Genomic DNA, 16,318 nt, shown 5'->3' on the forward strand with positions numbered 1-16,318 from the left:
TTATTATAGTTCAAATTGTTTGCCTTAAGGACATACAGTGCATATTCTTCCCTTTAAATGACCAGAATTGAACTACCTGATGAAGTGAAATGTACATGAAATGAGCAAGTTGTCCATGAAGAGAGATCATATTTAGTGTTACTTTCTTCTACTACCAAAAATTATATTGTCCATCTAAGCATCTGGTTAGGAATTCAGCATATTTAAAAATATCCATAGGATAATCCAACAAACATTCCACAGGTGATAAAACTTGAGCATTTTTCCATTTTATGAGATTAAAGGAAATTATCTAGAAAAGAGAGTAGAACTAGAAGAGCAAAAGTAAGGAAGAGGTTTAGAGGAATTGCTGATGGACATGGGAGTATTTCATGTCTCAATCACTGCTGCAACCATGGATCAAGCCTGATAGTATCCAAAAGATAGTCCTGCTGGCTGCTGTTTGGTGGCATCTGGGAAGCAAGTTGGCAGAATCAGCCTGGCTGCTTTAGAGATGGTTGGAAGATAAATAAAGAACTCAGCAACATAATTAATGGTAACTGTCAACCTTACTGGCATTCTCAGCAGCGGAAGGGCTTAAGACTGAAGAGGCCCTAGAACAGGTCCCTCCTAGTCAGGTCCAAGGTTTATCACAGAACAGTGTGAGGAAGCTCACCCTTTCAGCTTTGCCCAGAATCTGACAATCTCATCCTAAAACCACACATTTTAAATGGTAACAATATGAATTAAAGAACAAGTGCTGGGAGTCACTGCAGCACACAAGTTGTGTCACTTCAGGAGACTGACAGTGGCCCAACTGTGCTGTCAGTTGTGTAACCAAAACAGCTGTGCTCTAGCTCACCCCCATAGTGCAGGGAGTTCTGAAGACATTGTTGAATGTCCCTACATCCTTCCAATCCCTGGATGCAGAATGGGCCCTAGAGGACCATTGCCACTTTACATTATTCAGAGAAGCTTTAAGTTGCTGTAAGTAGCACCTGAGAATTGAAGGGTAATAACCGGCTCTCCAGTCCCTGGATCCTGTGGGATGCAGACTTGAGGAGCTGGCCTGGATAAAAGAGTAATCTCATCATTGCTAAAGACATTGAGTGGACATGATGATATGTGCTGAAATTTTGTACCTACATTCTTCTGGTGACAAATTTTCTCTAGATTTTTAATTGTATTTAGAAACAGAATTAAGCCTCCATCTCTTCTTGTTGTGATAGTATCATTTGGAACATCAACAGCAGGGTCAGGTCTCTAAGGCCAAAATGTTGTCCCTCGCAAAGGACATAGAAGGCTGTAAATGGACCCAACCCCACAGTAAGGTTAAACCGTACAAGTGGAGATTGTGGAGGTGGGACTTTTCTCTCAGGGCATTGTGATTAAAACAATAGGTCTGGGAGCCTGTGAAGAACTGCTATGCTCCAAGCCAGCCACTTAGCTGTGGAAGATGATTTCCCTAGCCCTTCATAGAGACTTTGTGAATAGCTCTTTATTCACACTTCATATGAGGTAGATGAACATTCAGTCTTAGGAATTATGGACTGCCCTCCTTTGGATGTCATTAAAAACCCAATAACAACACTTTTAAATCTTAGCATTGTTATCCATGTCTGCACACATCATTGTGACAAGTACAACGCTTTCTCTGATTTATGGCCTGTAGATACTACTATGTCATGGAGAATAATCTTTGGGAGTACTGTGTTTTTTTAAAATAGAAGAGCCGTTCAATTTTGTGATATAGTATAGAAAACAGAGGCATGGTTTAAGAATTGAAGTAGACCCCAAACACCAGAAAACAGGGCTAAAAATAAATATATGCCCTATAAACATATGGCATAAAAGATAGAGCAGCATACGGACAGAGCTACTGGAAAAAATGCAAATTGGTAAACTCTACCTTGTCTATGCATTTACCTCTGACAGAATTTGAGTAAAAAGCAAAATTGAAATCAAGTTGGGTTGAATTATACTGAAGATGTAAGGCACAAGGGACACATTTAATCAAATACTCTGATACAAGCCTGTTACAGTCAGTGAGATTGTACCAGAGTAAACGAGAAGATAATTTTACTCTGGATGAATGTCACTGTATAATATCATGCTCAAAACTATGATGGTCCTCCAACCAAATGAGGTACTGAAAAAGCTCTGCCACCCAGATGATGGGAAATCAGAAACTAAACAAATAAATGAAAAGTAAACAAACAACTTTTAAATGGATAAGGAGGACAAACTGCTTCTGGGACAGAACAGAATAAGGCAAAGTTAATTTCTTAACTAATTCTCATTGCATATTGTGGAGAGTTCATAGCCTGGTGCTTGGGAGTAATGTTCATAAAATTTTACCTCAGAATGCCAGTGAAATAAAAACAGGTCTCAGCTGGATTGCTTAGGATGGATACACAGAGTAAATCTTAGCAATCCAGAAGATGATGATGGTAATGATGAAGGTGCATGAATGAATTTCTGAATGGTAGAGATACACGTCAGCACTACCCAGATTACTTCTGCTCTGCTCAGAGAGTCAAATTTTAATACTATTTTGTTAATACCAAATAAGGAATGGAGACTAAAAGGACAATAAGGCTACATCTACACTGCATGATTATTTCAGAATAAGCTATTCCGGATGAAATACTCCAAAATAGTTTATTTTGAAATAGCACATCTACACTACAGGGAAGCCTGTAACTTAATCTGAGGCAGGCTCCCCTAAGGTGGATGCACTACCTCAATTTAGAGCCGCAGCAAGCACTGGAGAGTAATTACTTTGAATGGCTTGGGGAGGAGTTATTTCGAAATAGCAGCAGTGGAATGTCCACACGACTGCTATTCCAAAATATCTGTTTCGGAAGAGAAGTTATTCCTTGTGGAATTAGGTTACAAACACCAAAATAAGCCGCCCATTGTTTTTAAATTATTTCAAAGTAATAGGCTAGCTGTGTAGAATGGGCATTATTCTGAAATGCTGCTGCTGTATAGATGTACCCTAACAATATGTGTCTATTTAATAGAGTATGCTTCCTCTGAGTATTCAAGTTACATGAAGCAGTTTTACTAATTTAGAATGTTTGGTTACCAATTGCTACATAGTATCAGAGGGTAAGCTGTGTTAGTCTCTATCCACAAAAACAAGGAGGAGTCCTGTGGTAACTTAAAGACCAATAGATATATCTGGTATAAGCTTTCATGAGCAAAAACCCATTTTATCAGATGCAAGATTTCAGATACATCTGACGAAGTGGGTTTTTGCCCATGAAAGCTTATATCCAAATAAATCTCTTAAATTTTGAAGGCACTACAAAACTGCTACATATATAACTTTATTTTTTATGAGAGGACAGCACAGGTATCTATTGTTCCAAAGGAGAGACACCTTACCTTGCAAAAAAATTACGTGGTATTTATTCGATTATGAACTTTGCTTAATTGCAATGTATTGAATATATAGCAAATAAAGCTACACCCTCAGAAAGTGAATGCTGTAAAATAAGCCCTTGGGTTAAAGATGGAAAATGTTTTAAACCACTATTGTGACATATTTATTAAAACAACTAGACTCTTATTTTTTTTTGAATATTGTCAACAGTATTAACTACTAAAGACTTCAATTTATAAATAGGTGACTGATATGGCAAGTTATTATAGCAGTATTAACACTAATTAACCTGTTTAACTTTTGCAATTTAAACTTTTTATCGTTATTCTTTTTAGCCAGTAAAATAATTTTAAGTGTATCACCCATACCAGGAAAAAGTAATGCTTACACAATTAAATGTAATGAAATAAAATGTATTTATGTAAACATGTTTATTCATATCTATTTTTTTATGCTAACACATTTATCTTAGTACAAGAACCTCTGGAAGTGCAAGAGTTAAGAACATAACCAATGCAGGTAGAAAAAACGGATAATAATTCTGCCAGGCTACTTTATCAGTATCTGATTTTCGATGCTTTATTGCCCTTCAAACCTTTATTTATTTATTTATTTATTTGGTAGCAAAAATTTATAGACTACTAACAATGAAAGTAGTTATGTATATTGGAATAATATTTATATTTGTAAAAGTTAAAGCAGAGTTAAGCTTCAGTAGAGGAAAGCATCACCATTCAGCAAAGCATTTAAGCATATGCTTAACCTCCAAGCATGTGCTTAAAATGCCTTTCTGATTAACTGTTGAAAGCCACCTTGTAGTCTGAAGCTCTTTCCCTAGATTTGTATTTATAGTTAAATATTTTAACCAAGGTTGTAGGAGAGATCTAAAACTTTCATTAGTTTCAGATTAACACATTGTAGGTTATATATGAATTTTGAAACTAGGAAGGGAAATGATTTTCAAGTAACTCATACATTGGCTAATCAGGGATGAGAACATTGGGGCTTTTCTGTATTTTATTGTTCAGTATTGTACCACTGATGATCACATGTCCAAGACAAATGCCACAATGGGAAAATGAGCATGCATAGATATTATTTCCATTTGTTTTACAGTTTACAATGGCTGATGTAGGATCAAATAACAGACCAAAATAGACTTTGTGTAATCATTGTAAAAATAGTGTAATAAAAAATCTTGCTCCTAAAAGCTTTAATGGATTTTTTCAACAATGTGTAGCCAGCATATTTGGTTATACAAAAAAGAGAGCACCAACTAAAATTATCAACTTTACACAAAGCCAGATATATGAAAGGGGCTCTTTTTAAAAAAAACTTTATTTGAGAGAGGAATAGACTTGTATCAGAAGGCAAAAAAGGGAACATACAAACAGAATATATTTACAACACAAAACAAGAGATCATCTCAAGGGGGGTAGATTATAATAAATACAGCAAATTTAAAATGTAAGAGACATTTATCAATTAGAAATATGGTTATTTAACCTAGTTTTCCTTTTCACTGGTTCCAGGTAGTTTCTTGATTCTTTTCAGAGGCTATCAAATTTGAACAGAATTTAAAGTCCACTGGCTTTATTAGGGTAACTCTCCTGAAGGACACTATAAAAATATCTTTTGTTGTTTGTCATACATCTTTGAAATGATATTGTATAAAAGTCTGCATATTTGCATTTTCCTTCATAAATAAAATGTGTTTTTGAAGATTCACTATCCCTCTCTGGAGGCTGATATTAAGCTTTGTAGGAAATGAAATATATACAATATGAGAAAATACATAGTTTCACCTTCATATGCATCATATTGTTGAATGTACATATTATTTCCCCTCTTTGTATTTGTGGGGCAGGTAGAATATATTTAAGCAAAAGCATATACTGTCAATTAACAAATCTTTCCTATAAAAGCTGATGTTAATGTTTCAGGAGGCCTTTCTTTACAGGAACTATTTAAGTCATGTAATTTGTTTGGAGACTTTTTAAGGGAAAGGATAATGTATCTTTATAAGCTGCAACATTTTGTAAGAGACTCTTATAATATTAGAGCAAAATATAAACACCACATACTAAAACATATATTAAAACAACTTCTACATTTGGCAAAACAGCTATCTCTTTTGAAACATTATACTGCACCTTAAAATACCTTAGCTGTAGAAATATAAATATTTTAATAGAAAAAAACCTGACAGAGACTCCAGGTCAGTTTTGGATTATCCATATTAAAGAGATCTTAATAAAATGAATCTTTAACTAGCTTAACAAAAGTCAACCTATAAAACAAGGTAAACATATCAAAAGGGAATATGAAGGAAATGTTTCACTGGAAAGCTTCCTTAACAATTTCCCTACTCGCTTTCTTATTTTCTTTGACAATAAATCAATTCATAGAGTGCCCTTTAAAAACAAAGTAAAACACTATCCATCCCCTCAATCCTTTCCCCTAGCCCCTTACATTCCTCCGTACATGAATCACTTGGACTTCCTGTTTCCATAAGGCATTTCCTGTTCACCCCCGCAGAATCACTTTTCTGCAGGAGAACAGCAGGGACCTGACAAAGGACTGATTTAAATAAACAGGGTCTTCTACTGCAGTCAGAGTAGTTCAGATTTTACAGCTAAAAGAGACACCAGCATTCTGATATTTCAGTCTGCATATGTGCATTTATCATTTAGCAATTATTAACATACTCTTTATCAATTTAAATAATATTTTGCCACATTGGTGTCTTACATACTATGTCCTTAATTTAGCATTTCACTGAAAACCTAGTGATAAATATTATACAATTTTTATGATAGACTTTCTTAAAAATATTGACTCTCAGATGATAGTTCTGTTTTCACAATTATAGATATATCCTAGTATCTGACTGGAACATAATGTTGCATATCCTTCCTTGCCAATATCTGAATCTGTTTATTTGAGAATGTCTTTGAAGACAAAATAATCAATTAGGGTACGTCCACACTGCGTGGCTATTTCGGGATACCGGAGGTATCCCAAAATAGCTACCCTGTGTCTTAACAAGCCACTTGTTATTTTGAAATATTTTTCAAAATAACAAATGTGATATTTCGGCATCCCTGTAGCCCTTGTTCCACGAGGGTTAAGGGCTATCTCAAAATAGTGTGTTGTTTTGAAATTTGGTGCAGTGTAAATATGCCAAATTTCAAAATAAGGTATTTCAAAATAGAATCGAAATAAGATACACAATTTGCATAGTGCAAATTGCATATCTTATTTCGAGTTTAGGGTGCTGTGTAGACGCACCCTTAGGGAAGAATGAAAAATATGCAAGGTACAAAAGAAAAAAAAACTCTTTGAATAGGGCCTTGCTTTGTATGGTTGCATCCACCTTGAATTCCCAATATTTCCATAATCATACCCTATATACAAACCTAGGACCCTGGCATTGCAACCAGTATCTGCCTAATGAGGAAATTAAACATACTCTCAACAGTGTTCAAGACTACAGTATGATACATTATATACATATAGGTAGTAAAAGGAAAAGTCAAGACATCAGAAGAATTCAAAAACAGGAAAAAAATGTTTCATTGATCAGTTCTGGAAACTGACTCCAGCAACTACTGATCTCAACAAATTAGTTTAACAACAGTGAGTTTTATTTCCCTAGAGCTAGCTGATGTAACAGACTCCAGAGGTAAACCAAGCATTATGCACTGACTTATATAGAATAATTGACTGCAGCAGGTATTTTCCCGGTAAGTGGCCTTTAAAATGAGCATTATTATGTTTTAAGAGTGCACACAAATGCACCCACCTTTGCTAGATTCTCTGAACCCTGCATGAAATTAGCTAGATCCATGAATCAAAAGACAGTCAAACTTGAATAATCAACCCCTAAAATGCATTTGATGTTCAAATAATAACTTTAATTACAAATCCTGGAGCTAAATCTTTGCCTATTACCTGTTGCATAAAAGCAGCCTGCTCCCCAGATTCCATTTGCTGGGTTTGATTATCCTCATCAGTGTCCAGTGGCTCCTCTTTCACTTTCACAGTCCCCGCATGCTGTCCTAATCTGTCATCCACACAAACGCTGCAGCTGTCATCCCTAGTGCTGTTACCACTAGAGGGAGCTCTTTCTTCCTGCATAGCATGATCTCCCTGAAGCTCTTCTTCAGCTTCTTCTAGATGATTGCCAGGCTGCTTTAGCTGTTCAATGGATTTAGAGAGCATCTGAGAGAGAGGGAGAGGGAGAGGGAGAGACAGAGATAGATAGAGAGAGAGAGAGAGAGAGAGAGATGAAATTTCCTGCCAATATTTTTCCACAGATGCCACATACTAAAGAATACTATATTTTGCACTAACAACTGAGTCAAAACTTTCCTGGTCAAATTACTTAATGCTGCAGTTTTGTAACAGAAGTTTATCAGAATGAATAATGTAAGTTCCTCAGAAACAGGACTCTGTCCTCAGTCTGTTTAGATGGTATGTACAAATATAGCATTTTATAGTAATATTACATTTAAATTCATACCAATATAGCAACACATTTAATAGGCATGTCTATAAATACTTACATATAGATATGATTAAAAATAAGAGATTCTCCTTAAAATATTTTAGCAATCAAGCATAAATGTATTTATAGTCAAATATATTACTTAAAGGGCAGAGTATTTTACAAAACACAGTGTGCATTGAATTTCTAACCAGCTTAACATAATTACGAATAGACAAAAGTATAAAAAGGGAAGAATTAGGTAATTAAAAGCATTTTTCCAAATCTCCCCGCTCATTTTGCATGGACAGCTTGTAAATAATGGAAGGCTGAAAACAGAGTTTCTGTGATATTCAAAATTTCAGCAGCTGAAAGGTTAATATATTTTTTCTATCTAACTAATTTAGTCTGCACCTGTGCAACTAAATTTTGTGGTAAACATTTCCCCATTTATCTTCAGAAGATAGCATAGAAACTTCTGCTTTTGTTAGATTCTGTGCTTTGCTGGGTTTCCCTCTTTCTTGACTGATAGAGGTATGCCAGTTTTCATGAGGGAAGGCTCTAGTGTACTTATTTTAAGTGGCAGTTAATATTTTAACAAAAAAGATCTGCTAAAAGCTATTAGTATTAAAATACCTTTCTGGATAATAGAAAGAAAAGATCATGATTTGCTTTAACTCATAAGTATCCACATTGAAGCTGCCTAATTGATAAAAAGGGCATTTTATTCAGGTCAAAAAGTAATTTGCAATTTTACAAAATCTAATACAGGCCAAATCTTGGGTGAACCTGGTGCAAATCTCTACAGAAAAGTGCCTATTAAACGGGAAGAGGAGGTAGTCCAAGAAGGTGTCTACCAACACTGTGGGTATGTCTAGACTACAGGCTTTTGTCATCAGAGACTACAAAGCTTCTGTTGACAAAGAGCGTCTAGACTACATCCAGTTCTGTCAACAAAGCAAGCCGCTTTGTCAACATGTAAGTGTAGTCGCAAAGGACAGTGTAGATGCAATAACGCCTTCTGTCGACAGAACTCTGTCGACAAAAGGTTTATTCCTCATAGAATGAGGTTTACTGCCGTCGACAAAACTGCCGAGTTCTGTTGACGTTATGTCGACAGAACTCGGTGGTAGTGTAGATGCAGGTATAGTTTTGTTGACAAAAGTCCACTTTTGTCAACAAAACCCTGTAGTCTAGACAAATCCATAGAGAATCAATGAAGTCCAGAATGTGAATAGCACTGGCTGAGATATCTACTTTGACCCAGATCCACAAAGGCAGTTAGGCACCCAAATCCCAGACTTAGGTGCCCAAATACTAGTTTTAGGCACCCTTGTGTTCCACAAAAGGCTGCCTAACCTTCATGGGTCACTGTGGGTATGTCTATACTACAGTATTTTTGGAAAAATGGCTGTTTTTCTGAAAAAACTTCAATTACGTCCACACTGCAATTGCATTCTTCCAAAAGAAAATCGAAAGAACAGAGGGGCTTTTTTGACATTGGTAATTCTTATTCTGCAAGGAAGAAGCCTTGAAAATAAGCTTTTGAAATAACATAGTCCGCGTCTACACAGCAGACAGTTATTTTGAAATAATGTAGAAATACTGTCAAACTGGAGCTCGGCTACGTCTACACTGGCATGATTTTCTGAAAATGCTTTTAACGGAAAAGTTTTCAGTTAAAAGCATTTTTGGAAAAGCACGTCTAGATTGGCAAGATGCTTTTCCGCAAAAGCGCTTTTTGCGGAAAAGTGTCCGTGGCCAATCTAGACGCGGTTTTCCGCAAAAAAGCCCCGATCGCCATTTTCGCGATCGGGGCTTTTTTGCAGAAAACATTACTGTGCTGTTTACACTGGCCCTCTTGCACAAATGATTTGCGCAAGAGGGCTTTTGCCCGAACAGGAGCAGCACAATATTTCCGCAAGAACACTGATGATCTTACATGAGATTGTCAGTGTTCTTGCGGAAATTCAAACGGCCAGTGTAGACAGCTGGCAAGTTTTTCCGCAAAATCATCTGATTTTGCGGAAAAACTTGCCAGTCTAGACACAGCCGAGGACTTCTTACTCCGACTCCTGTAACCCTCCTTGTATAAGGAGTAAGGGAAGTTGGAGGAAGAGTGCTCTATTTCAAAAAAAGTGCTGTGTAGATGCTCCCAATGTTGAAATAAGCTATTCAGAATAAGCTACACAACTGACATAGCTCAAATTGCATAGCTTATTTCGAGGTAAGCCCTGCTGTGTAGATGCACCCTTAGTGTCTGTTTCTGCTCTGAGTATGCACGCTGCTACCCCACTCTGGGCATATTCCTATCTTCTGCCAAAGCTTTGGTGGAATCCATGAAGTACAAAAAGACAGGTGCTCTGGCCCCTAATGGGCCCAATCCAGTAGGCATTCCCAGAGACTGCCTACTGGACTAGACCCCATTCAAACCTGGTGGATGGGCAGTGAGCAGGTGCCTATCTAATAACTTTTAATCCAGTAGTTAGAGTGGTCACCTGGGATATGGGAGACCCAGGTTAAGTTCCTTCCTCTGCATGCTGGGGAAAAAGAATTTGAATAGGGATCTCCTGCCTCTTAGCTGAATACCCCAACCACTAAGCTATGGGATATTGTGATGGGGGAGGTGGGAGGACTCCCTAAGTCTCTCCTGTTGAAGCTGTTCCACTTTGTATAAATAAAGAGTAATTGGAGCAGAAATTAATGCCCCTCAGCGGCTCAGACAAAGGTGCCTATCTCCATGAGAGAGTCAGGGTTTCTATCTCTCCTTGGCTAGGCTAGATGGCTATGTGCCTAAGATGCTGGCTTTTGTTGAGAGCATTCTTAGGTACCTATCTCTCCTCATTCATTGTAAAGGAACCCCAAGCACTTAACTCAAGATTGCGGATTACTTTGTTGTTCCTGCAATTTTCTAGGTTCCAGAAAATTACCCTTGCAACACTCACCATCACAATACCCAAGTCTGTCTGTGGATCTGGGCCTTCCCCTCTGTGCAGCTCACACTGAACTTCTTGTTGAACTTATAGCAAATCTTCTCAGCAGCAACCATAGAGCACAGGTATCAGTGAGAACACTGCCATTTATCTGCTGCAGTGTAGAAGGAGTTACTGATGCACGAACGTGTGTTTGGCACTAACTTGCTGGAAAATATGCATCAGGGCCTAAACCCTGTAAATGCCTAATCACGGGAATAGTCATCATTCATGCAAGTATATTGATGTGAAGTGAGTAACAGTTTACAGGATCTAACCCAAGACTAATGAATAGAGAAAACTTCTGTGGTAGCAGAATCATGTCTTTGGGGACAAATGTAGACTACTTTTCAGATCTTCACTGGCTTCCAAATGAGAAGCTTCTGATTTTGAACTAAAAATTCCTAGATAGTTGAGAGCTTAGCTATTCTAGAGAATACCTCTTTCCTTGTGTGATATCCTAGCACTTGCAAATCAGACAGAACTTTAATAGAGATTGCTATAAAATTGTCAGCGAAAGTTACTCTACTCTGGAATTTTTCCTTTTGGTGCAGTGGATCCCAGAAATGATACTCATTTGCCAATGGTTTTTTTGGGGGGAGGAGGGAGGCTAGGGAATGCGTAATGGGGCATGAGTGGATTGGGAAGAGGAGATTTATGGTAGAGGTATTTATTCAATAGCAATTTAGTATATAGTTTAAAAATGATTAAATAATTTTCAGGTGCCTAAAATTTGGGATTAGTGATTTTTATAAATGCTATAAATCATCCCTTTTAGGCAGTCTTTCACCTCCAGAAACATGGATCAAAAAATAATCTTCTATCCTATTCTTAGATCCCATGTGCAGATCATCTATAATACATCAGTCAGATCGATTCCCCTAAACATCAGGAAGCACCAAAGAGATGCAACTGAAACTTCCTAGGCTTTAATCATTAACACTAATGAGGGCCAGCAGCAGCCAAAAAAGCCCAAAAAGGAACAGCACTGTTGTTGATCATGAACAAGTTGTGGGTGTTATATGGATAACTTGGGTTCTGTTCATTCTCTCCCCTCCTCCCCCCCATAATAGGATAAGATGATCCAGGCAATGGAAGTTGAACTTACGCAGCTGCATTTGCAGGAACAGTGCTTATGTCTATTAGTACATTTATTAATGAATAATATGTCCACGATGAAAGCCTTCAGGCATAAGGAAGATCTCTTTTGGATACTGGTACTGAGGGCAACAGCAGCCCCCTTAAAATGCTCTGTAATGTTCTAGTATTCATCCATCACTTCAAAAGCATCTTCAGTGCTGCAGGTGGCATAAAAGCAGACGAATCCCTGCTGGTGCAACTAACACCATCTGACTCTTTATAAAGAAGAATCTGGAAAATTTCTCAGATCATACCAGTACATTTTTTCTCAGGGGGGGGTGATGCTGCCCACAGGAGCAGTGAAGCAAACTACATGTATTCAGACTGGTAGACTATTCTCTGTCTTTTTGTTAAACATCTGTTGGTGATCCTGCAAAAAAAAAATAAGAGTCTGGCTGCTGGCTGGCTAGCAAGCAAACACAAGCTGAAACATCTGTGTGACAGATAATCATATACAGCCAGCATGAGTCACTGACACTGATCCATCTGTAAAACATTCCATACACCAGTTATTTGACATCAGGTGGGATACTCTGAAGGAGAATTCAAGAGAGACTGAGAGCTAGTCCACAGCATAGTTAGGGAGCATATTTCATTTCCTTATTGCTCGCCCTTCTCCTGTGCTTTCTCATTTTATGTAGGTTTGTTCTCCTTTGTGCTACTGTATGGCACTGTTCCTGAAAACTGATGGGGCTACTCATGCAACCCCATTGTGTCATTTGGGGAAATTCACCAAAGCATGACACATGCTCCAATGCATTTTTGGATGACCTAATGATTAGAGTGATACAAGAATCTATTATGTGGGGTATTTTATTCTTAGACTGCATTTAGTGGTGGCATGCATTTAAATCTAAAATATTACTCTGTTAGGGCATGATGCGTTACTGAAGTCAATTGGATATTTGCTAAAGACTTCACTAAGATCAAAGACTTTGTAAATAATACATTTGCACCTTGTTTTATAGATTTCAAAGTGCTTTACTAAGTGGCTATATATTGTTTTTATTTTGGGATAAATAAAAATAAAGCAATACTTTTCCACGACCATATGGCAGAGTAGAAGATGGAAACTTGATTTTCCTTGAGTCTCAGCCATGTTCAATCCGCTAGCCTACAATTATTTCTCCTTTCTCTCTTTGTTAATGAGGTTAAAAAAGATAGCTTAGCACAATCATATTAAAGTGACAGACATACCTAGTACCAAAAGGTTCTTCTAGTCACATATGTTAGAAACATCTGTTTCCACTTTCCTGGTATTATTCCTTCAGTCTGACTGATCATTTTGTTTCTGAATCTATAGTTAACTTACATAGATTTTGATACTGAGAATGAATATGACATTTGCTAGCATGGATACTTAGTAATAGTTTTGGAAAGAGGAGACCTTGATTTGAGTGCTAATGAGATTATACTTTAAAATACTGATAAAGTCATGTTTCAATTAATGTTCAAAATTAGAATTGTGCACATTAGCTTCCTCCAAAACAACATGTCTGCATTTTAGAATTATTCAAATTGAGTAGACATGGGGCTGATCACACATAAAGAGAACCAGATCCTGACCTGGAGTGAGTTTCATGGAGATACCAGCACAAGATCTGACTCAGACACAGTTCTAGCATCTTGCTAAACAGCTATTAATTTTAGTTGCTGAGAATGAAATGTCCTATTAAAAACTCAGTTTCTTCTATCAACCAATTCATGTCAAGAACTAGAAACTTCCACATTATTTTCCTTCTCTTTCTATGCTTTGTCTCAGTTATTTCATCATCTAAAATCCTTGCATTTCATTTTCCCACATATTTTTCTCTCTCTTTTTCTCATCTTACAGTCATGTCTCACCATTGTTTTCTCATTCAGTTGAAAGACGCTATGAACAGATTAACCGTCTGGAGTGAAAACTCCTAGGTCAAATCTTCCTCCTTTTACCTTTAAATTATGAAAGCAGTATTGGGAATGATGTACATTGCAAACTGTCCCATTACTTGACTATTTAATTTCGTTCATCTATACAAAGTTTCACCATGCAAAAACAATGAGGAGTCCTCTGGCACTTTACCCCAGTTTACACTAGGGTATTATTTCTAAATAATACCCCTTAGGTTGAATTTATAAGCAGAGCATCCACACTACCAAACCTGTTATTTCAAAATAATGGGCTGGTTATTTTGAAATAATAAATTCTGCTTTCCATGAGGAATATTGCTTATTTTGAAATAATTATTTCCAAATAGCTGCTATTTCGAAATAACTATTCCACATTGTCATTCAAAGTAATTACTCACCAGTGCTTCCTCAAGTTCTAAGTCAAGGCAGTGTGTCCACATTAAGGAAACCTGCATCAGTCTAATTTTGAGACTTCTCTTTAGTGTGGACACGTTATTTCAAAATAGTTATTTTGGGAATTATTATTTTGAAAGAAGTTATTTTGAAATAATATTCTAGTGTAGACATGCCCTTAGAGTCTAACAGTTATATTAGGGCATAAGCTTACATGGGCAAAGTCCACTTCATCAGATTAATTGGAGTGGAAATTACAGAGGCAGAGGTATGATATATATGTTATTCATTTTACGTATATGACAGGGTCAAGTCAGAGGGATACAAATGAGTGCTTGAAGGAAAATATGTTATCCCTAAATTAAGTAGGTCTCAGTTCCCTGGGTAAGCAGGAACTTTCCAGAAGCAATCTGGACAATCGGTCCAGTTAGACTACCTGTAGCCAATTAGGAGCCTTCCTGAGCCAAGGGACTTAGGTTAATCAGACCACCTGGGGCCAATCGAGAACCAGTTGAGGCTCGTTTAAAAGGGTTATTCTTCTGTTAGTTAGGAGGCATACAAGGAGGAAGGAAGGAGCCTAAGTGCTAAGAGTGAGAGGAGTCTGGGTGATACCTGGCACCTGCAAGTCAGGCAGAGTGCGGTGGAGGAGCAGGATAAGCTGCTCAGATACCAAAGGAAAGGTACTGTGAGGAATTATTTGGGGGCAGTGGCCTGGGGAAGTAGTTGCCCGATGGCGAGTAGAACAAACCCCATCTGTTGCCACTGCCCTGGACCAGAACCCAGAGTAGTGGGTGGGCCAAGGTTCCTCCCAACCCTCCCCACACCACTACAGTGTCTATACCTGGACAGGGAGACCAGGACTATAGAGGGGTTTCACCCACATATTATGGACTAGGCTGTGATGAGTATGGCTCAGGAGGCTGTGAACCCTGCATCTAGTAAAGAAAGAGGCCGTGTGGTGGGATACAGCAAGCCTCTGAGGCTGAATCCCGTCCGCCAGAAATGTAGGACCCACGGGCACAGCCAGAGCTCTGCCACAACACACACACACACACACACACACACACACAAAATATATGAACAAAAGAAGTTACTTATCAAGTGTAGGATCAGTGTTAATGAGGGTAATCAAATCAGAGTGAATGTGGCTCATTCACAGCATTTGATGGGAAGATAGCCTTATAAATCTGTTAGGATGCATCTACACAGTAACCTTCACTTATTTCAGCGTTATTTCAAAATATCTTATTTTGTAATTTGGTGGCGTCTACACAGTGCCAAATTTCGAAACAACTGACTATTCCAAAATTCCTCTAAACCCCGGTGGAACAAGGGTTACCAGGATGTCAGAATAAGCTGCCCATTATTTCGAAATCTATTTCAAAATAATGGGCTGCTTCAGTAGACGCAGAATAGCTATTTTGGGATTCTTCGGTATCCCAAAATAGCTCCAGAGTGTAGACATACCCTCAGTCTCTAAGGTGCCCCAGGACTCCTCGTTGTTTTTTCTGATACAAACTAACATGGCTACCCCTCTGAAAGTTTTATCATGACAAAGTAATATTGAACTCTTAGTACAATATAAGTGTTAAATGACAGCAATATGCAGAAGTGCTCCTTTATTAATGGGATAAAGTCCTAATCTCATCAGTATCTATGGGATCAACGTCACTGGGGCCAGGATGTCATGCACTGTCTGCTCTGATGTAAACTGCTTCTAAAGGAAAAGGACACCTTCACTTAATCCTCTCACTGTTTTAATTTCTGAGGTTTTCCTAAATTTAGAAATCTGAAGATGGCCTCGTGTTTATATTAATTATGTAGAAATAACACCTTTTAAGTAGTAAAGTCAAGGTATTTAGCTACCCAAATAACATAAGAAGCCAAACAGAAAGATTTTTGTTGCAGTGTCAGTTGTCTGGTACCTGCTACAATAAGTTTAACTGGGTTCTGAGACATGCTATTCCCTTTATTGGATAACACAAAGTTCTAAAATGGTGATCAAAGAACTCCACAAGGAAACAAGCTGTCATTTGGACAGAAGTGTATTAAATCTGACAACAG

General features: G+C 37.6%; 1 protein-coding gene across 6 annotated transcripts in view; it reads right to left on the reverse strand.

Annotated features, from left to right (window-relative positions):
* LOC149525420 (histone deacetylase 9) overlaps positions 1-16,318 on the reverse strand; it is a 408,190-nt gene that overhangs the window by 66,220 nt on the left and 325,652 nt on the right. For 3 of the 6 annotated variants that reach the window (XM_089776666.1, XM_089776667.1, XM_089776665.1), the window contains exon 13: positions 3,694-7,594. In XM_089776666.1, coding sequence (XP_089632792.1) covers positions 7,274-7,594 — 321 coding nt within the window. In that variant the 3' untranslated portion in view covers positions 3,694-7,273. Of the gene's footprint in view, positions 1-3,692; positions 7,595-16,318 lie in introns of those variants that run through there. The other 3 variants (XM_089776663.1, XM_089776664.1, XM_075922253.2) reach the window with 2 other exon arrangements.

Source organism: Pelodiscus sinensis, chromosome 2 (genome assembly GCF_052426305.1).
Source record: "Pelodiscus sinensis isolate ZL-2025 chromosome 2, ASM5242630v1, whole genome shotgun sequence".
NCBI lineage: Eukaryota > Metazoa > Chordata > Testudines > Trionychidae > Pelodiscus > Pelodiscus sinensis.